This window comes from Epinephelus moara, chromosome 24 (genome assembly GCF_006386435.1).
Source record: "Epinephelus moara isolate mb chromosome 24, YSFRI_EMoa_1.0, whole genome shotgun sequence".
Taxonomy (NCBI): Eukaryota; Metazoa; Chordata; class Actinopteri; order Perciformes; family Serranidae; genus Epinephelus; species Epinephelus moara.
In genome coordinates, this window is record NC_065529.1 from 44672554 (window position 1) to 44694544 (window position 21991).

At 38.5% G+C, this 21991-nt stretch overlaps 1 protein-coding gene across 1 annotated transcript in view; it reads left to right on the top strand.

The window, feature by feature from the left end:
• LOC126385695 (serine/threonine-protein kinase 4-like) overlaps positions 1-18322 on the top strand; it is a 52328-nt gene extending 34006 nt beyond the window's left edge. The window contains exons 10-11 of the mRNA XM_050037570.1: positions 2918-3066; positions 12624-18322. Coding sequence (XP_049893527.1) covers positions 2918-3066; positions 12624-12782 — 308 coding nt within the window. The 3' untranslated portion in view covers positions 12783-18322. The remainder of the gene's footprint in view (positions 1-2917; positions 3067-12623) is intronic.
• The last annotated feature ends 3669 nt before the right edge of the window (positions 18323-21991 follow it).

Consider the following 21991-nt stretch of genomic DNA (forward strand, 5'->3'; position numbering starts at 1 on the left):
AAGTTTTGCCATGAAGAATGGGCAAAAATCCCAGTTGCAAGATGTGGCAAGCTCATAGAGACTTATGAAAAGAGACTTGCAGCTGTAATTGCTGCAAAAGGTGGCTCTACAAAGTACTGACTTCAGGGGGGTGAATAATTATGCACACTGAAGTTCTTTGTTTTTGGGCCTTTTTGTTGTTTGCTTCACAGTAAAAAAACATTTTCACATCTTCAAAGTTGTTGGCATGTTCTGTACATGAAATGATGCAAATGCTCAAACAATACATTTTAATTCCAGGTTGTGAGGTTTTAAAACGTGAAAAATTCCTAGGGGGGGTGAATACTTTTGCAAGGCGCTGTATCTATCTGTCCGTCTGTCCCTTTCACACACAGACTGTATATCCTCCCAATCATTACCTCCAGACATCCCTCACAATGGATCTGTTAACGTCATCCCTTTCTTTGTTGTTGTTGTTTTGTCTGGTGCAGTTTGGTGTTTGTTTTAACCCCCAGCATTAATCATCTCAGCACATTAAAAATCATTCACAGACAAGAGCAAACACATTATCACAGTAAGCTATCCTCTTTCTATTTAACAAAAAAAAAGAAAAGAAAATGATTTAGGATGTTGTTCTGTTTTAAATGCTCTTATTTCAGGAAGATATGTGACTGGAAGTTATTGTGTTATTTGTATTGTTTTGAGTTAAACTACTGTATTTCTAACAACATGTAGAGAGAGCAAATTGTCTGTCTGTGCCTCCCAATGTACTGATTCACTTCTTAAAATTCATTTTTGGGGAGTTTGATGCTTTTCTTATGATTATTATAGATTATAAAAAGAGGTGAAGCATTATAAGTGAATTAAAATGTCATTATGGATAATGTTACAAGCTGGACTAACTGTAGTTTTAACACCTTTGTGACTTTAATAGAATGATGTACCACTGTAGCCTAATGGTTATTGATTATTGAAAAATAGCTGAAAGGGCATTATGAATAACCATTAACCATTTAAGAATGTGTCATCATTATTAATAAGGATGTATTATGTGCATTTAGTAAGACGGTAGATGAAGATGTGAGCCACGCGGGGCTGTTAACTTTGTTTTTCTCTTTATGTCCTTTATGCGTCAGAGACCAGTGATATGTCAAAGCCTCTGTTGTCTTTTCTTTTTCCTTCTGCAGCTGTTTGTGAAGTCTCAAATCTCAGCACCTGGCTGAGTGACTCACTGGTATTGATAAACAATTGTATCAGATTAGTGCAGATATATTATGGTTATCCTGTTCCGTACTTATTGCTGCTTTAATAATGCAACATGTTATTGATCCCGGAAGGGAAATTCTCTTTAGTGCCGTACCACGTTACTGTCGAGGGTTCAGGTGCACTTGAAGAGGTTGAACACTTACTGACATTTGTATTTGCACCCAGATTTCTTGGTGGAAGGAAGTTTGCATACTTTTGCTGCTTTCTGTAATTAAACACTACGTCTTTGCTCGTATTGTTATTTATCACTCTCTGTGCATTTTAAGATTTTTAGCAGCTCATAGCGTTCAGCAGACATATTGTACATACAGGGGGGGTTTTGGTGTGTTTGTTCTCACTAGTCGCATGAACACAAAAAGGGTAAACTCGTATTAATTTTGCAACAGAAAATAAGATTCTGAGAGGAAAACCTCTCAAAGAAGTGGACTTAGTGTTACAGCAGCCTCATGTAGCCTTTAGAAGTTCAGATCTTTTTAAGAGAGGTTGTATGAGGTGCTAATGCATAGTCAGTGTATCACATACAGTAGATGTTGTCCATCATGCCCCCAGATGGAGAGGCAGACTGGAGGACCGACACAGAAGCTAAGCAATCTACTGCTGTGGGCAGGGGCAACAGAAAAACAGGTTTTCACCACCTAAAGAAATCAGTATCAGTTTAAGTGTACGCTCTTTACCTTATAGTCAGACAGTGATTCCGGAAATGAAGCCGTTACTGCTCTGTGTAAAGACAGACTCCACTGAGGAAAACTGTAAAAACTGTAAATCTTTGGAGACCAGCAACTCCCGTGTTGAGCAAGCTTTGGTTTTGACGAAAGCTTAGATGGAGAACTGAAGCCGTCAACTGCTTCCCTGTTGGAAAGGGCTCTCTGACGGAAAGATAAAGTACTGAAAATATTCTAAACATAGCTTACGCTTAAACTAACATTGATTTTTTTTAAGTGGCTAAAATATGTTTTATTGCTAACTGCTTTGCTTCTGTGTTGGTACTCCTGTCTGCTTCTCCAAACTGGGGGCGTGCCAACAGACACAGACTGTAGGTACTACACCGACTATGGATAAGGACCTCATGTTTAATATTTACTGCAACATCACATCTTAGTGGACACAACTAGAATTTTTGACACTGATTAAAACAAAGTCAAACAAATCTAATCCAGTAATTGTTTGTTTGCAAACATAAATACAAATTAAAAGTCCACTACTGTCTTATCTTGAGTCGTGATGTGCCTGTTTGTTGAAGGAATGCAACATCATTCTTTCCTTTAGGAAGCTTCTAAACAATGAGATGACAGGAAGTGCATGTCAATTATGTAAATAAAATATTTAATTTTAGCTGCGACCCTGCCGTTAAAACAAAATTTCTTTAATCTTTGAACAGTCTTTTATTAGCTCATCCAGAAGCGTTAAATTTAACCCAGTATATCAACCAAGCAGACGTCGTCCTGCAGTGACAGCAGCGCAACATCTGTGTACCGCTCTTCAGTGGCCTGTGTGTTGACTCTAAAACTTGTCTGAGACATAAACCGATTCATATTTTATCCACTGTGAGTTTATAGCATGTCCTGCTGTAACTCTTGTTTTAAGCTCCAAAGATGGTTCAGCTCCATTATCACAGAGAGAGATTCCCAGATATCATCTGTCATAAAGTAAATGTTGATTGTGTGTCTCACAGGGAGAGACGAGACGATGCAGCCGGCCAAGCCGTCCTTCCTCGAGTACTTTGAGCAGAAAGAGAAGGAGGCCAACAGTCACAATGATGGAGGAAGAGGAGTAAACAACGCAGACAACCGCAAACCGTCCACTGAGGCAGACCTTGAGGTGGTGAGTTACAAGAAGCACCGTGTGTGTATGTGTGTGTGCACAATAGAGATGTGAATGTGTTCACTATGAGGTAAATGTCTACATGTCATTATACAGATTGACATTCTGTTGGTGACAACTCCAACAGTTTCTGTTACCGTAATTGTGTTACTATAACAATAATAATAGTATTAAATAATGATGTTTTTTATTTGTACAGCACTTATTTAAACAAGGTCACAAAATGCTTCACAAAGTGTGTGACAATAAGACAACAATAACAATACAATATTTAAAAAAAAAAAAAAAAAAGTTAAAATAGTGTGCACATACACAAAAATAGAACATAGATTTTAACTGACAGCAGTATTTCAGGAAAGTTTAATGCAGTATTGTGTGTTTTTGCACACAGTAATCACAGTGTTAAAATCTAATATTGTCACATCCATAGTTCAGGATAAGTGAGACCTGAATGAGTCCACATTACGTTCAGTCTAACCGGTTCAAACGAGGACTCGATTATTTCTGTGTCTAAAACCCAAATGCTTCCATGTGAACTCGTAAGACTTCTGATCATATTGTGTCATAATCGAAGCAGAAAAATGTCTTTTTCCACACATGGCACAAAGTGTGAACTGTGAAATTATATGTTAGGCTGTTCCCTTAGTATTTGGGTCTGTTCAGGTGTTCTGGATCAGGTCTGATTGGTCAGCCTGTAAAGATTAAGTAATTTAGATTTACTATCTATGGTTCAAATCATAATAAAGGGCTTTTTTGTTGATCACTCTTTTAGTTTTGTTGATATTAATTCATTTGTTAGAATCCCCATTAGCTGTAGCCTAAGCAGCGATAAATAGAAGTATTGGTGAGAACTTTCTGTTTGACCGACTTTGTTCCACATTTCTGACTGCCTTTACATTTTAGCTGATGCCTCTGTGGAAAACACATTACAGTGAGTGAAGAAGCAAAGGTTGTTTGTCTTGCTCATGGACATTTAAGCAGGACAAATGGCTGCTGCTGCTACTGCTGCTGCTCGAATTAAATATTAAATATGTGACCTTTAAATATGAGGTGGTTTCTCTTACCAGACCACCCGACTGCCTGTTCAGCTTTAGATATTCAGAGGGCACTGAAGCCTTTTCTTTCTGAAAGAGATATCGGAACAATAAACCTTTTGTTTCTCAAACAACAAGGCAGACGTTTCCTGATAGTTACGATTAATAAAAAGAAGAAGAATTAGATTTTCCCGCAGTTATTGTTGAGGATTTAGCACCAGTGAAGTAGTGTTAGATGCTGTAAAATGTTGAACTGTGCGATGGATATCATTGTGTTGTCTGTGTCTAAGTGTGCTCATTTAAAAGTACAAAGGTGTGTTTGCCACAGTGGAGATGCTCCACATGTGTGTTGATGATGTGACTGTGTGTGTGTGTGTGTGTGTGTGTGTGTGTGTTGTGTGACATGCACCCATTGAGACGTAGATGAGTGCCCATGTGCTTTTGAAGTTGTCAGACTAACAGAGAGTGACAGGTAACCGTTGGATGACCCTGATTTTCACTCTTCTTCTCCTGGTTTTTTAATACTGTTCGCTGTGAACATGCATGCTGTCACACACGCACGCACAGCATCATCTTCAATAGATGTACGGCACGTTGCTGTGACACATACACACTGTCAGGTTTAATAAACATCACACACACAGTGAGAGGATCATCGCACAGTGGTGTTGGGGAGGTCACAGATTTGGGTTAATGGAAAGTTTTATGTGTCTGAATGGAGCAGAAGCTAATTTACATCTGCAGTGTCTGCCATACAGCCAATATGTTTTATTTCAAGGCTTAAAGGTTCAGTGTGAAGGATTTAGGGGGATGTACTGGCAGAGATGCAATATAAAATGTTTTCTTTAGTGTATAATCACATGAAATTAAGAATTGTTGTGTTTTTGTTACCTTAGAATGAGCCATTTATATCTACATAGGCGTCATCGTCTACTCTACAGAGATCACCATGTTGCACCACCATGTTACTACAGTAGCCCAGAACGGACAAACCAAACACTGGCTCTTGATAGGGCCATTCACATTTTCACATCAGCCATCATAGTTAGCAGCCACTCAGTGAAGAGCATCATTGGAAAAACACTAATATTTTTAATGCGAATCTGCTTTATTCAGTCTTCTTTCCAGTTTAAATCTTAATCTCAAGAGTTTTTTCTGGTTAAATAAAATGAATAAATAAATATATAAATCACCTGATCCATTTGATTTGGAGAGGATAATGGATGATGTGCATAATTCGGCTCCTGCTAAAAATCTCCTCAACAGTGAACCTCACAGCGAGACACCACTAAATCTCCTTAAATTGTTCCTGTAAAACAAAATAAATTGTAACACAACAAAAGTTTTCTGTAGCCAAGGTGCTCCAGAAAACTGATTACTGGAACAAAAAATGCAAATTTTAAGTACATTTCTAAACTGATCTTTGCCATAGTGAAAGTCATCGATCAATTAATCATTAAAAGCTTTTAAGATAAAAAAAAAAAAAAAAGATGCCTGTTTTTCATCTCTCTGAATGCTGCTCTTCTTTTGTTTTTCATGATTTAACAAAACACCTAAAAAACAGATAATGAGATTAAACTCCTCCATTGTTGTTAATCAGCAGTGTGATGGTTGGTCTTTGTGGTGTTTGTCCCGCCTCTCCTCTGCTGTGATTGGATGGCAGGATCAAAAGTGACAGTGATGAGATGATGCAGCATTTTTCAACTCTTGGTGACCAGGGGAAAAAAACTGCAAACACGCAGCGCTCAGTGTAGAATAGACGCTCAGCGGCTCATCATGCTGCTCACTTTTGTGGCACCCCTTTAATGAAAAGGGAAAAAAAAAATAGCATGAGTGGCCGTTGCTTGCCATCCCCTGTGGTTGGCTTTTCAGTAGCATGGTATTGCAGTATTGCAGTATCATGAGCACAGTGCAAAAAGGTGGAAATGAGTGAGCCAGCATGGCCAGACCAACTTACCACAACAAACCACAGAGAAGCTCGGGTCACGACACATATACAGGCAGTGTGACTTCATTCTCTGCTCAGGACGTCATTACTCCAATTTATCTTTTCATAGCAAATATTGGTTTTCTGTTATATTAATGATCTGAATGTTGCATACAGAAAATTTAAAACAGAGGATATCTGTGTGCTTCACTGCAGCATTTACAATTACATCAAATAGGCTTCACTTGGCGACACAAATCCCACTGAGGGGATTTAACGTTCCATTAGACTTGCAAATGTGAGGATAAAGAGCTAATTTCTTGTGGGATCTTTAATACTTTGAGGCAGCTTGTTGACAGCTGCACGCTGACTGTGTTTAATTTTAGATCTGTCTGCTGTGCTATTTTTATATTTGACTTCCAGATGTTTTTTAATGTAGCGACCCAAAAACATTGCGTGTTGGCTTGTGTGAAACTCTGTTGTCTCCATCAGTTTGTGGTTCGTATTTTACTATTTAAGTTTCATTTTCCTGTCTCTGTCTCACACTGAGGTTAGGAGTGTGCTGTCGTAGAAAACCCACAGGAAGTTATACAACACCCTCCTATTAAGGAATGTTTGGTATCGTATTTTAAGCTTATATTTAGCTGCCTTGTCTAATATTTACTATGTTATCCGAGGCGTATGCTTCATGGCAGTTCAGTGGTGTTATAATGCATCATAGAACATGTGGCGGGAAAGCACTAACATACATTATTCATGAGAGGCAGACGTAGAACAACCAGTCTCCCTCAATTGCTCTATTCGGTCCTCTATTTTTATGCTTCCCTTACTGGTTTTCTTTTATTCCGTCTCACATGCCCTCCCAGTCCTTCTATCCATCCTTCCTTTTCTTTATCCTTCCTGTTGCCTCAAATAGATCGTAGTCTTATCTAACTGATCCTGACAGAAGGTTAAATCCCAGTCTGCAGGTTAATGAGCCCGTCACCAGTCATATGTTCTATCAAAGTTTAATAGTTAAGGGACATGTGTCTGGTTTCCTGACAGAGGTTAGCAGTTCATCAGTAACACCCAGTTCACTGCTGGTTTTCATATTGTGTGTAACAGAAGGTGCATTAGAGGCCACGCTGGTTTAAGTTTTGGTTGAATGGATATGAGTGATCTGATGTCTTTAAAATAAATAATGTATGAGACCGACATTTTTACATCGTAAGAAGGAGGATTTTTAGACTGTTGAGACATTTTGAGTTTGGTTGATGAGATGTGGGGGCTTTTCCAAAGCTCTAAGAATTAGGGTTGTACCCAAATATTCGGATATTCGAATATTCGTTTCTATGGGTAGGTATTCGTTATGAAAATTTGTTATTCGATATTCGTTTTTTTATTTACTTGCGTGTGCGTGACACAAGTGTGTTTTGAAAACGACCGCGGACTGTCACCTGCTCAACGCATCAGTACCTTCGGATGGCATGACAGTAATAGCCAATAATGTCAAAATATCATTTACAGACCGATTTAACAGACGATCACTGCTGCCCGACCCACAGGTCCATTTGCGGGTCCCGCGGGTTACGGGTCGACCCGCGCATCACTACTCAGCTCAGTCTATAAAGGCTGTACACAACAGTAAGGCTATAGACATTATATTCTATTCAGGCCGGCAGAACCAGCAGCGCATCGGCTCTGCAGTGCACGGCACTGCTGATTAACCATTTTATTGCAGCACAGAGTGTCTGCCAGCAACCAATTACTTGCAGAGGCTTCCTACAATTTGTTTCAATGGTTCCGATATAATCAGAAGACAAATTAAACAGGATGACTAGCCAATGTGAAAATCAAAAGAAAGCATAGAATAATGTACTGAAGGAGACTGTTGTGCCATCACATTTTTTTGTGGTTTGAGAACAAAGATCCGGTCGCTGCTGTGCAAAACTCTGCAATACAATTAGGTCCGAATAACCTCGAAGTCCGACGCCGCCCCTCCCCCCCGCCGTGAATGAATATTCAAATATTCGTTATAAATTCTGCCGAAGGTCCGAATGTTAAAAAATGGTATTCGGGACAGCCTTACTAAGAATCCTCTGGTATTTTGAAACCCTTTGTGTGTTTTATTGTTATTGTGTGTGTATATATATCAGGGTTCTCACAGATGTGGAATTTCACAATTATATTTTCAAGGCCTGGGAAAGTCATGGAATTAGTAGAAAATATCCTTAAATGGTTTGAAAAAGTTACAGATTTTTGTTTTGTATGATGAAATTGTTACAGTAGTCCTCCATGGATAGCGTCTATATGATGTAACATAACGGCAAATTTATATTCTGAAGCCGTACACATAACTTTGCCCTAATATGCGTCAATTTGTGACGTTTGTTTACTATTACGTACATTTCCTTGCTTTCTCCCAGTGTTTCATCTCTCCCTTTGTGTATTCCAGATAGCTGAAATTACAGTTCGTTTACAGGACAAAAGTTGTCCAAATTATGTGTAATGTGCCAAGTTGATTTCTGTCACTTTGCAGAACCTGACATGGTCATGTAAGTGTCTGTGTTTCTCACCAAAAGAAGACTGATGTGAGAGAAGATCAGAAAAAATCATTTTGAACACCTGCTGTCACAGATTATTGGGATGCTTGCAGGAAGCTGTGAACAGCAGTTCATCAGTGACGTATTAGCATATTTTTATGGTGAAAATTGGTTGCAAACAGTTGTTTATTTTCACATCCAGCAGCTACACAGCAGTGAGAATGAACCTTAAAAGCAAAGCTGTGGGCTGGAAACCACAACAAGGAGCTGAAGAAACTGAAATTCTGCAAATTGTGGTGATATTTGGTGATATCACACAAAATAATCATCGTTACCATTAAACCAAATGTAGCTTCAATGCTGCAAAGTTCTTCAAGAGATACCTTGCTGATATTCGCCTCACAGCAGAGACACAGATCTTGTTGAAAATCGGCAAAGTATGCTTTTAACTCCTCCATCAGTATTCATTCCCATGTCTTTGTATCTTCTTTACCTCCATTTTCTTCCCTCTGTTCATTCAAGGCTAAATATCTGTTTTGAAGATCATTGCGATTTATTTTATTTCATCGTGATGATGGCCTAACCCGTACAGAGGGGAAACCTTTCTTAAACTTGACATCTGAAATTTGTCTGAAGGTTTAAAGTTGACGGAGCACGCAGAGTCACATCTGTGACAGTGTGTCACATTGCTTTTTGTTGGTTTGCAGTGAAAAATGTCCTCACCTGACCAGGTGCAAGTTTAGTAATATCTTTATTGAAGAGTTGTAACATTAAAAACAGATGTGAGCCTCAACAAACTCCAACATCTGTCAATAGCACTTTGGAGACTTTGTGCCACCAGAAAATACAGTATGTGTCACATTTGTGTAAAGGAACACTCCGTCTTTTGAGTATTAAATACTTTCCTGTAGTTGTGAAAGGTGGCTCTGAAAATAGCAGGAATAGGAGTCCGGTTTGATTCACAGCAGGTGTGATTGCTTTAAATGCAAAGTCACACCAAGAAAAAACCTGTTCAGCACTGCAACTAACAATTCCTGAGAACAATTCACCAACCTAAGAATTTTCCTGTTTTTTCTTTAAAATGACCTAAATGATAAATGAAATTAGAAAAGCTTCAGTTTAATATTCTGTCAACTGAATTTTAAAATGTTTCCAAATACACTCTCACACTACAAGTGTGAGAGTGTATTTGTTTTTAATTGACCGAACAATTAATTGGGAAAATCATTCGCAGATTAATTAATCATTGGTATAAATAATTGTTAATTACAGCCATAATCCACTTCTCTGCTGCTGATCTACATTTATTTTCAAAAGTGTTTATACATAATTTATATTTTGATGTTATGTGCGTGGAGTATTCCTGTAAACAATAAGCTAAATTGATCACAGAGCATCATAAATTAAGATTTAAAGTGAAAGTTGCCTCCAGGTTTAAAACATTTAGAGGTTTAGAATTGATTTATGTGTGTGTTTTACGCTGATCCTGGTGTCGTCCAGTAGTAGGACCTTCCCCTCTCTCTCATGTCTCCAGTGGACGCCAGTGTTATTTTAGCTCCATTGATTGTGGGTAATAAATAGCTGGAGAGCGAAGTGCTGCTGGTAAAAGCTGAGAGGGGGGATCCCCCCGGGACGAAGCTAAAGTAGGCATCGGGTCCCTAACTGAGGCCTACAGCAGAGAGGGGGAGAGATTGAATAAATGTCAATAGATGTAAAAGCTACGGAAATAGATTCACTTATCAGACACCTTGATTTTCATGTCATGCTTGAGATATTTTTAGGTTGTGGTAAAGATTTTCCTAAGTGTCCATTAATGGACTCACGACTGATTGATCTTTGGGCTCAAAGTCATCAAACTCTCCCGCTGCACAAGATCCTAACACCAAGGAAGAAAAGTCATTAGCAGTGAAGATAACTAGCTTCATATCTAGGTCTGAGGTCAGTTATATGTGTACTAGGGTCGGGCTAAAAAATCAAACCAAAGACACGCACAGCTCACCGTGGGAGGGCAGGTGCTGAGTCGATAGTCGTAGATGAAAGAAGGGTCATACTAGGGTTGGGTTGACGATCTTTTCTCCATAGTGATCGATACCAATATTTATCAGGATATGTAATTTGATATTGCTGCCAGTTTGAGGAGTAATCTGATAATGACTGAAGCCTGAAGAAAACAAAGGGTTCACTAATTAAAATTTAAAGTATTGTTTATTGTACATGATATAGAATAACATTAAGATTAACGGTGCAAACATGACTTGGTTTACACTATATTTTGTGATAAAATAATAAGAATAGCATCTTAAAATGAACACTGAACCTTGAAAACATGCTAATCAAAACAATACAAGTTGGCTTGCCTTGAAACATATCGAAGTAATGGCGTGGTCGCTGGGATGGCACCTTTTCAGGTGATCGAACTGGCCATCATCCAGAATTCACAGAACCTTAGTTACATCTGTAACTCTCCATTTGTTGTGTTTTTCACCTTGGCTGGCACCAAATGACGGCATTTTTCTTAGTCCATGCTTCTTTGCTTTTGAGATAACTAAACTATAACTAAACATTTTTTTTTCCTTTTTTTGTTTTTTTTGTTTGTTTGGACAACAGCCAGTTTCAGCACTTTACCATAACGAACTCTATACCCAAAACAAATCGAGTGTGTATTAAGTGGAAGCAGCATGCTGCTGCGGGCAAATCAGCCTGAAGACGCCACATTTCTGCACGTTTGTGTTCTGCTTGTTCAACATGCTTTTGACAAATTGATCATACTGTCTCCCTTTTGTTGCACCTATGGATAATGATCACTGTCATTGCTGACTCCAGTAAAATCTATCCTAAAGACTGTTTTTTCATTGGCCAAAATTGGAATTAAACTGTTAGGTTATGCCACAAGGCCCAAAAAGAGTTTTTCCATGGACTTACATTGGGAAGGAGACACTTATTAATCAGTGGATACATTTTTTGAGTGTCAAGATCCCTGCAAAATGACCTATTGTACTACCGGGATTTAATCCATTTGGTCCGATAACATTTCATAAGTCTTAAAGAGCTGCAAGATTAAATCATTTTATCCCCATTCAAGTTAGCAGAGTGCTAAAATGGAATTTCGCTGCTCGGCTGTACTCAGCTGTCATAAGTCTCTAGTGCACTTGCTCTATGGGGCAAATAATACAGATGATCCAGGTAATTTCAGACCACAGAAATAGAGCAACTTTGGCTTTATGCATAACTGAGCAACTTTCATAGGAATGAACAAGGCCTCGCCTAAAATGCTGTATCCATGTCTCTTAACTCATCCATGGCAGAGGCAGAGAAAGAGGCGGCAGACTGACTGGCTGTTGTTGCCTTTATTTCAACTTTATGATCAACTGTTAGATCAATTCATAACGAGTAAAAATGTCCAAAGTTTATCATCGTTATAGACACAAAGGTAATTGCAATCCCCTATTGAGGTTGTTTTATCGCCCAGTCCTACTTGACCATGATGTTTGTGTAACCTCTGAAAATAAAAGATTATTGGCTGCCAGCTGGAGGCATAACGGCTGATGGTTGGTTGGCTATGAGTCTCACGCTGAGGGATTTAATGACCACATATCTCATAGCATTTTTGACATGAACCAATTAAACATTTATTCTCTAAATTTAAAAAAAAGTATCTGCCACCTTTAATTAACCATTATTTGTTTAGTCTATAAATGTCTGTAAATACTGAAACTCACCTGTTTACAGTTTTTCTTAAACCCAGGTTGATGTCTTTAAAATGTCTTGTGTTGTTTGACCAACTTTTAAAATACCTAAATATCCATTTTATTATCACGAGAGAAAGAAAAGGTGCAAATCTTCATATTTGAGAATCTGGAAATAAGGATTGTTGTGTTTATTGATCAGTTGAATATCAAAATATTGGCCTTCTGATGTTCTGTTGATCAGCTGATAGATGAATTGAATAATCGTAGTCATACTCTGGCAGTGTTAAAAGTGATAGTAAATTCTCAGAGTACAGTAGTCTGTGTGTGTTAATAATATACAGTATAATGGCAGATGAGAATAAAGCTGTTCGCTGTGTGTTTGTAGGTGAGTTCGTGGACAGTGGAGGAGCTGCGGCTGCGTCTGGCCTCTCTGGACCCTCAGATGGAGCAGGAGATCGAGGAGATCCATCAGCGCTACCAGACCAAGAGGCAGCCCATCCTCGACGCCATCGAGGCCAAAAAACGACGGCAGCAGAACTTCTGAGAAGGAACTGCCGAGTTGTCACGGCAACAACTGGATGTTTTATCTCTTTATGTTCTCTGCAGCAGTTTAGTGAAATGTCACGAAGACATTTTGAAAACTGCACGAAGACTTCTGATGATGATGACTGCTGAGGAAGAAGACCTTCCAAAGAGCTGATTGACAGAATATTAATGACATTCATTTGATTTAAGACCCACGTTCTCTTTTTCTGCCCGTTTGAGAGTCTTCAAGGACATTTTTGTGTCTCTGGATTAACGGTTGAGGAAATGACAAAGTTTAATTTTGGCGCCATCAGCAGCTCATCTGAACCTGTGAGTTTCTTTCTGTTTATTTCAGGCATGTTACACAGTCGTCTCAAACTGCAGTGACGATTGTTAAAACCAGATCTCTTTAAGTTTGTTTTACCTAATGGTACAATATCATTTAAACTGCTGACTGCTCGTCTTAGGTACTCGTGTTTCCTGTCACTGTTGCTGCTGGGCTCTTAAGTGTTCCTACTCTGGATTGAGAGAGTTTCGACAAATCTGTAGTCTAGAACTGAATCGTTCACTTGTCTGGAAAAGTTTGTAAAATGCACAAAAGGTATTGAGGTTCTAGGTATTGACAACCTGTATTGTAAAAAGTCAGAGTTTCAAATTCCCGTCTAAAACTATTTGAAAAGCGAAAAATGAAAACAAACCCTGTGATTGCTGTCAGCCAGGAAAACACAGGAAAACACCTCCATCATTTAACCTGTGAAGATGCTAAACATCCAGGAGGTTTCTCACTTTAAACTTTAAACTCTTTCTCTTTCAAACTTGATTATGAAAACTAAATTCTGTAATTCGGTACATGCTCCAAGGGTTTTACTTTTTACACACAGCGTTGAATATACTGTCAGTCATTTGTCATTATTTATCATGTTTTAGTTCTGCAGATACGTCTCAAAATAGTTATTAGACCACTGTTCTTGTCTTCTGTTGCCTGCAAAGGAAGTGAAATTTAAATTTTCCTCCAAACGGCAGAAATAATTGAGTAAAAATGCAAGGAAAAAGGTGCTTTTTTGATATAGGCCGGTCTCAGCTAAGAGATGTAGGAGCTCCTGAATCTCATTGTTTCCCAATCTGGGGACATTTATGGCCATTGTTCTCTGAGTTAGCTGCTAACTGCTAGTGGCTACGTAAACGTCATCTGAGTCAGAGGTTACACTTAATGCTCAATGATGATGGATTTCTAAACAATGTTTATTTTTCTCAGGCAGCTGATGAAGATTAAAACCATAGAAATAGAATGAGAGCAGAACGGACAATGAACTGTTTGTCGTGGTCATATTACTAAATTCAAAAGAAAATGGCCGCTGCTGTTAGTTGTTATGACCTCACGCATCAGTGGGGCCATAAAGCGGTTACACTCTGTACTTTGACATACTAATGAATAGAATTTGATGACAAACCAGTTAAGTCCAGCAATCCTCAGTTCCAGTGCAGCGAGGCAGCAGAGACAAAGCACAAAGACACCTCTCCAGTCTTCACTGCTGGTTTGGTCGTTACTGCAAAACCTCATCTCAGCGAGTTCGTGACTTGCCTCCAGTCGGTTTGTTTGTACGGAAGTTAGCCTGTTACAATGGTTGCAATGGCAACAGCACACAAAAACATGGCCGCCGCTCAATAATTTACTGTCTCTGTTATATGGCAGCTGATCCCGTCCTCTGCTCGGAGGGTAAGGAGCTCCTGAATCTCATTGTTTCCCAATCTGGGGACATTTACGGCCATTGTTCTTTGAGTTAGCCGCTAACTGCTAGTGGCTACGTTTTAACATCTCTCATGGCAGGTCGCACATGTGACACATCATCAAAAAGTCACATCTATCCTGCCAGTCGTCATGTCCTGCTGGCTGTGCTGTTGATACAGACACCGTTTCTGCGCTGTTACTACCCCTGATGTTGGCTTAAGGGAAGGGGCCACTCTGTCTCCCCGTGACCGCTGCGATTGTACCTTATATACACCAGGGTGAGGCGGCCTTGACCAGGCACTGTAAAAGGGCCCACAGTGTTTGACACACATTAATAATCACTTACGTATACAGCTTCATTATAGTGTGTTATAAACCATCTATTAAACCATTTACCTTTATTTTTTACACATTCCTCTAATCTTTAGTTTATTTTGAAATAACTGGATAATGTTACCTCTTCAGGTCTCCACATTTTCACTTTTTGGTTGACTTGGTCATCAGCTGATGGTTGTTTCATTTATCACGAGCCAAAACAGTCTGGTAACGACTGTCAGAACAGACACACCTGCATTTGAATATGTCGTGTTCGTCTCAAGCTGGAGTTTTAATTTTCTAATAGTTGAAAAGTTATGAAACTGTATAAAAGTTAAAGGGAATTTAATCAGATGGAAACTTGATTATGTTTGACCTCCAGTGTCCTTTGTGTTTAAGTTTTTATTTTTGTGTCCATCATCTATTTTTCCTCCTCAGTAAGCTAAAAACAAAGACCTGGGTTGACAGATTTATGGAATCGATTCAACAAAGCTTTTATTTCTTGGATTTATTAGTTTGATTTGGCACTGGACGAGTTTGCCCCCCCAAAAAAGTATCAGGGAGCAGCTGCGACTGAAGCTGGCGTCGACCCAGGTCTGATTCACCTTCACTTCTGACATTCCTCAGAGCAAGTCCGCCGCTCATTTTTCTACATCCAGCACAAAAACATTTATATTTTTCTACGTAGGTTTAGTGATGTCAAGTTCAGATAGAAGACGAGTTGTAGTTTTGATCACAGAAATGAAAACCAGCTTCTCAGGTCATAAAGCTCCTCAGGGGTGTAAAAATAATGACGAGAAATGACTGTAGATAGTTTAGAGATCCTTCACACAAAGAGTCTGTGTATATATGAGCACCACGAGGCTGTATTTGTATATTGTGATTAAATTTGAACAGTTGAAGGTTTTAAGCCCCAAAACAAGACACTTGTCACTAAGTTATATTTAAATAAGCAGTCATCAACGAGTTCAAATGAGCGTCTGATGTTTTGGGGCTCCAGACGTTAATCTTTGTGTGCAGGACTCTCGTGTTTCTCTGTACGCAAACGGCTCATGAGCACAATTCATTTTTCATTTTCTCTTCTGTGTTACAAGCAAAACAAAAGGGATTTTTCTTGTCTGCCTTATTTTGGATGTTCTGCTGTTTTATTTCTGAACAGTGATCTCATGTATGACGCGTTTGGTTGGAAAAAAAGTGAAAATATAAAAAAAAATAATGCAGCTTGATTGTTTTAAAATAAGATGCTGTTTGGTGCTGTCACACTGCTGGAAAAAATGTGATGCATCAGAAATAAAGTCGTAATCACTGGATATCGAGCAGACATTAAACTGTTCTGATGTTTGGGAATCAGTTCTAAAGGGACAGTTCACCCCAAAATCAAATATGCATAATTTCCTTGTCACCTGTAGCGCTATATGTGAATCTAGATATGAATCTAGATTGTTTTTGTGTGAGTTACTGAGTGTTGGAGATATCAGCCGTAGAGATGTCTGACTTGTCTTCAGTATTACAGAACTAGATGACACTCAGCTTGTGGTGCTCAAAGTGCCCAAAAAAATAAAAATAAAAAATACATTTGAAAAACTTAACATCAATGTTTTATAAAGAAATCATGACCCAGTTACTCAAGATAATCCACAGACCTTGTTGTGAGCAGTTTCATGTAGGAACTATTTTCTTTCAACTGAACCACATCCGACAACCTTATCACCGTTATGGAGTTAGAACAGCAACAATAAATTTTGGCATTGAAAAAAAGAAACATCTACACTGAAAAAAAAACACTGAAAAATAAAACACAAACATTAAAATTTATTTTTGTAATTTTTTTGCATCCTGATGTATTTTTTAGTGACAATCTTCTGTGTTTTTTCTTCATGTCAAGAAAGATTGAAAATTTTAAAAAATGTCAACAAAAACAAAAGTGACACTGAAAAAAAGAGTGACATAAAGAAAAATCAGAAGATTGTCATTGAAAAGCACATGATAATGTGAAAAATATCAAAATAAAAATGATTTTTAATGCCTGTCTTTTATTTTTTAGTGGATTTTGTTGTGCTAGTGTTTCCTTTTCAATGCTGAATTTTATTTTTGATGCCAAAGCTTATAGTCGCTGTTCTAACTCCGTAATCCTGGTTCTCCTCATGGTCAAGAGGCTCGTACTCATGACAGTGCGAGGTGAAAACATTGATACTGTCCTTTTCGACTGAACTGTTGCATGAGCTAGCTTAGTGCTGCTAGGTGAGCTAGCAGTTACAGTTGGCAGGTGTAGTCCCATAGAAAGAAAATAGTTCCTACATCAAACTGTTCACAACAAGGTCTGTGGATTATCTTGAGTAACCATGTCATGATTTCTGGAAAGAGATATTGTTGAGTTTTTCAAAAAAAAAGTGCTTTGAGCACCTCAAGCCGAGTCCCATCTCATTCCTTGATAACGGAGAGAGAAAGCAGACATCTCAACAGCCGATATCTCCAACACTCTGTAACTCACAAAACAATCTAGACCGATCAATAGCACCACAGGTAAGAGGAAAAATATGTATATTTGATTTTGGGTCTCTTGAACATGAACCACTATTTGTTTTTTTTTCTGCCTTCTTTTATCTAACTGTTAAATGCTTTCTGTGATTGTCTAAACTGTTTTATAGGAAACAAACCACTGCAGGTATTTGCAGGTTTGTTTAGACTGAAGGGAACGCTGGGACACAAGAACAAAAATTATGACTAATTCTTACTAATAAAAAGAAAACAAAAACAATTCTTTACGTACGTCTGCACAGTGAAAACTTAAAATAATATTTGGTTTATATTAAAATGCGATAATTCCAGGTTCTTGTTCTTGGTGCAGGATGTTTCAGTCGCACAAACATTTGATGAGGCTCTAATTTGTTTAACGAGTGAATCAGATAAAAGGTCTAAATCCTGCTGAAACATCCCGAGTGTTTGGATTCATCTTTTCTCGAGTGTTACCACTGTTCAGCCTTCTCAACTGTTTAATTTATTCTTTTTCATAGTTTATCTTCAGCAGCTCTAATGTCACTGTTTCCTTTTTCTGGTCACACCTGCAGGTACTTTCAGATCTTTGATAGTACGTGAGCTCTGAGCAGGAACACAGTGTAACCATAAAATGTTCAAATACAAACCAGCATTGGCTTCTATATAAAACTGTGACGCCTGGAAAAGTGAACAAATAAATGAACCGAACAAAGGAAAGAGGAGTTTCAGCTTCAGTGCAGCTTCATCTTCGTCATTAGGTGATTCAAAGTGAAAAAGTTTTCACTGTCCTGTTTCTCTGCCTCTACGTGCAAGACGTTTCTTTTTTTCCAGGCATGTAAAGATCTGCTGTTAACTCGTCTTCTCGTGTTTTGCACACTTCCTGTTTGATGCCTGAAAAAGTTTATATTTTGCCTTAAAGTATGCAGTGGAAGTCATGCATATGTTAGATCACTGATGTTTGGTTTGTGTTTTATTTTGTTTGCTTGTCTAATAAAGAAAATAATTAAAACTAAAAGAAAGTTAAAGCACTTGTTTTTGTTTTTACACAACTTTTAAGAAATGTTTCAGAAGTCATGTCGATTTGAAGAAGAGTTTGATGATAATCTGTATTTAGTATTTCTACAATCAGGCTATCTTTTGTTTTTTAAGCTGTCTCTATAAAACAAGAAATGGGGACATATTCAGATATTGTACTTAAAGGTTAAGTGTGAAAGATTTAGGGGGATTTAGTGTTGTGTGTTCCCCTAAATTCTACACACTGAACCTTTAATTAAGTAAGAGCAGAAACGCCACAATGTAAAAATACTCTTTTGGATGTCAAAGTGTGCATGTGTAGCAAAATTAATTGGAGATATCAAAAGTAAAATGCAAGAAACAGCTCCTATAAGGATTATTCTGTGAGATATTCTATCATTGTATTACTATAACCAAATCCTTATTTGTAAAGCAACTAAAGTCAGAAAAATGTCGTGCAGTAAAAAGTACAATATTTCGCTCTGAAATATTGGAGTATATGAAGTAGCATAACTCAAAAACTCAAACTGGAAAAACTCAATTCAGGTCCTTCAGATTTAAAGTGTTTGAGTAAATGTTCTACACTGAACTGAAATTTAAACACAACACGTTTGTTTTGTTCTCATCTTTTACAGGTTTAAGTTAAAGATCGAAGACTTTTTATGCTCTCAATAGTTTGTTGCTCTCAAATTCTGGTCACAAATTTGTCCGTGTTAGTGAGCCAAGATAATCCCTCCACCTGACAGGTGTGGCATATTAAGATGCTGATTAAACAGAGTCATTACTGCACAGGTGTGTCTTGGGATGGTCACAATAAAAGGCCACTCGAAAATGTGCAGTTTGATCTTAAAGAAATACATTTTGATTTGTCGCAGATACCCCGAAGAATCAGTCAAGCAGCTAGGGAGAGTGTGGACATTTGTCTGTGCACGGGGCCGTTTGACCTCCCAGCATGAGTGATGTAGGTGGTGATGAAACCTGAACACAAGTGATCAGCTGCAGACACAAGATGACACACGTGTGAATGATGATGTGTCTCAGCTCTCCACTTGTGTTCAGATCACTGAAACACATGTTAATACCAGACATAAAGAAGCTCTCTGTGTCGCTGGGTGACATTATTTTAACTCAGTCCCACATACACCGTCCTGCTAACACAAATACGTGAATGTGAATTAATTGTGAATTAATCCACCACTGAAAATAGTCCCCAACAAATGCACCATTTCCTCCTTTTTAGAAAAGCTCCAGTGAGCAGCTGTTTTAGGAGATTATTCAGACTTCTTCAAATACGAAACGATGTATTTAAAGTCAGTGTTTTCTCATTTATTCCTGTAAATGATTTCTCTTCATCCTCTATCAGTTTTGAGTCGAGCACAAAGCTCAGTGTTGTTTAGACTTTCTAACAGCGTCCTCTCTTCCTCTCTTGTCTCATCAGATCCATCAAATCAAACTTTTGTTCCCTTTTTCTCCTTTCTCCACGACGTCGTCTGCCAAAATAGCAGAGATGAATTTTTAATCAGCTGAAGCCACAAATCTGATCTGTCTCTCCTTCAGTGAGACGGCAGTGTGTGTGTGTGTGTGTGTGTGTGTGTGTGTGTGTGTGTGTGTGTGTGTGTCTGGGATCTAGAATGAGTGCTTAATTTTAAACAAAGACAATAAGATTCATTGTAAAGTTAATTAGGTATAATGAGAACATAATGAGACATAATTCGTGACCCCTGAGAGCCTCCTTAACTGAAGTGACACTAAGAAGTTTAAAGTCATCAGTGTTTCCCGCTCTGTGAACTTTTAATTATGAGAAAGCAGTCATTTATGAAGGTGTGTGAAGGAGCACTAAACACATTGTTACTGCGCTGTTCAAAATAAGTTGCCATGATACATCACCAGGTCATAAAACTTCTGGTTGTGGATCAATACCAGTAATCAGATACCACACACACACACACACACACACACACACACACACACCTGGCATGGAAAACTTCCTGTTTGGAGAAAAACACCCCGACAGCCAGAACAAACATTTTTGGGGCTGTGAGCAGATTTGACCTCCTCCAGTCCTCCAGTCCTCCAGTTCTTCTTCTTCACTGGTATCTTTATTCTTCTTCTCATTGTTTCCGATAACTCGTCCTGACGGAGCTTCAAACTTTGTTAGCTTCATCTTCATCCTCGTCTTCAGTGCTCTCAGATAGGAACATCCATTAAGTGAAACACAAGCTGAGCTACAGCACCATCTTAATGACGTTCATCCTGTTGAGACGTTTCCCTCTGTGACTTCAGGAAGTTTGTTGATGCTCAGTCAGCACAGCAGCTTTTATACAGTGTCCACAGTTTGGGGACTTTGGCTGATATTGAATGACAGAGTAACAGGTGTGATCCATTATCCTGTAAACACAGCGGACGTTTCACAATGTCATCCTGTAAATGAACTCTGTGGCTCAACGCCACGTTTAAAGGGTTTCTGTACTGATGCATCTTTCAGACAAAACTGAAACCAGTCCATGTTTAATGTTTAATGGAAATTGGTCCAATGCGTCAAAGTCAAGCACCTGTTTTTTTTTTTTGTTATGAGTGACACTGGGTTGTAATAAGATGAAAACTTTACCCATCACATGCACTCAAATCTCCAAATCATGCAGCTTCCTCTCGTTTTCATTAAAAATAAGTATAGTCTAAGCAAACTCACCAGCACACCATGTGACTGTCATCCCTCCCTGTGTCCGTCAACTTTAATGTTACCCTGACCAAAGATAAGCTTGCACGATAATGAAACCTTCACTGATTCTTTAGACCAGTTCAGACCAAAGATTCTTGAACATTCTCATTTTGAAGATTGATCCTAGCTTCAGTAGGATCGATACCAAAAAAAAAAAAAAATAAAAAGGATAAGTTTCTCTCTTCTACGTTGCACCTATTTGTATTTCACAACTTCAGACCCAGCAGCATCTTCATAGTTTCACTTCCACCCGATGTCGGCAGTGAGAGGACGGCAAGCTCACCTCCCAGCGCGCCTGTTTACTGCTGGGCGCTGATGCAGACCCTCGGTTTTTCTATGACTGGAACCACGTGCGTGGAAATATGTCCAAGCCTGACTAGTTTAATCCGTCACATGACAGCAGTGATGGATTAATGATAGAGAAAAAAACAAACACGAGAAAGAACTTGGAGCTACAACTGAAAGAAAGGGAGGGGGAGGGAAACACCTCAGACATCCAGACCTCTGACGCAGAGACAGAGTTCACTGGCAGAGTCGGTTCAGAGACACTCAGGCAAAGAATATCCAGGTATATAGTAGCCTAGTGAAATCAATATTTTAGTTAAATCAGATCTTAAGCACCGGCTAATGTTACATGTTTAAACTGTAACTAGTGATCACAAACTGTTACTTCGGCAGATTGATTATTCACCACACAAAACATGACACGCTGCTTTCTCCTACATGGAAAAAATGCCAATTTAATAATAAAAAGTATTGCATCGTATCGTAACATATCGTATTGTAACGTATCATATCGTAACATATCGTAACGTATTGTAACGTACCATATCGTATCATAACCCATTGTATCGTATCGTAAGGTATTGTAGCGTATCATATTGTAACGTATCATATTGTAACGTATCATTTCGTAACGTACCCTATTGTATCGTATCGTAACGCATTGTATCGT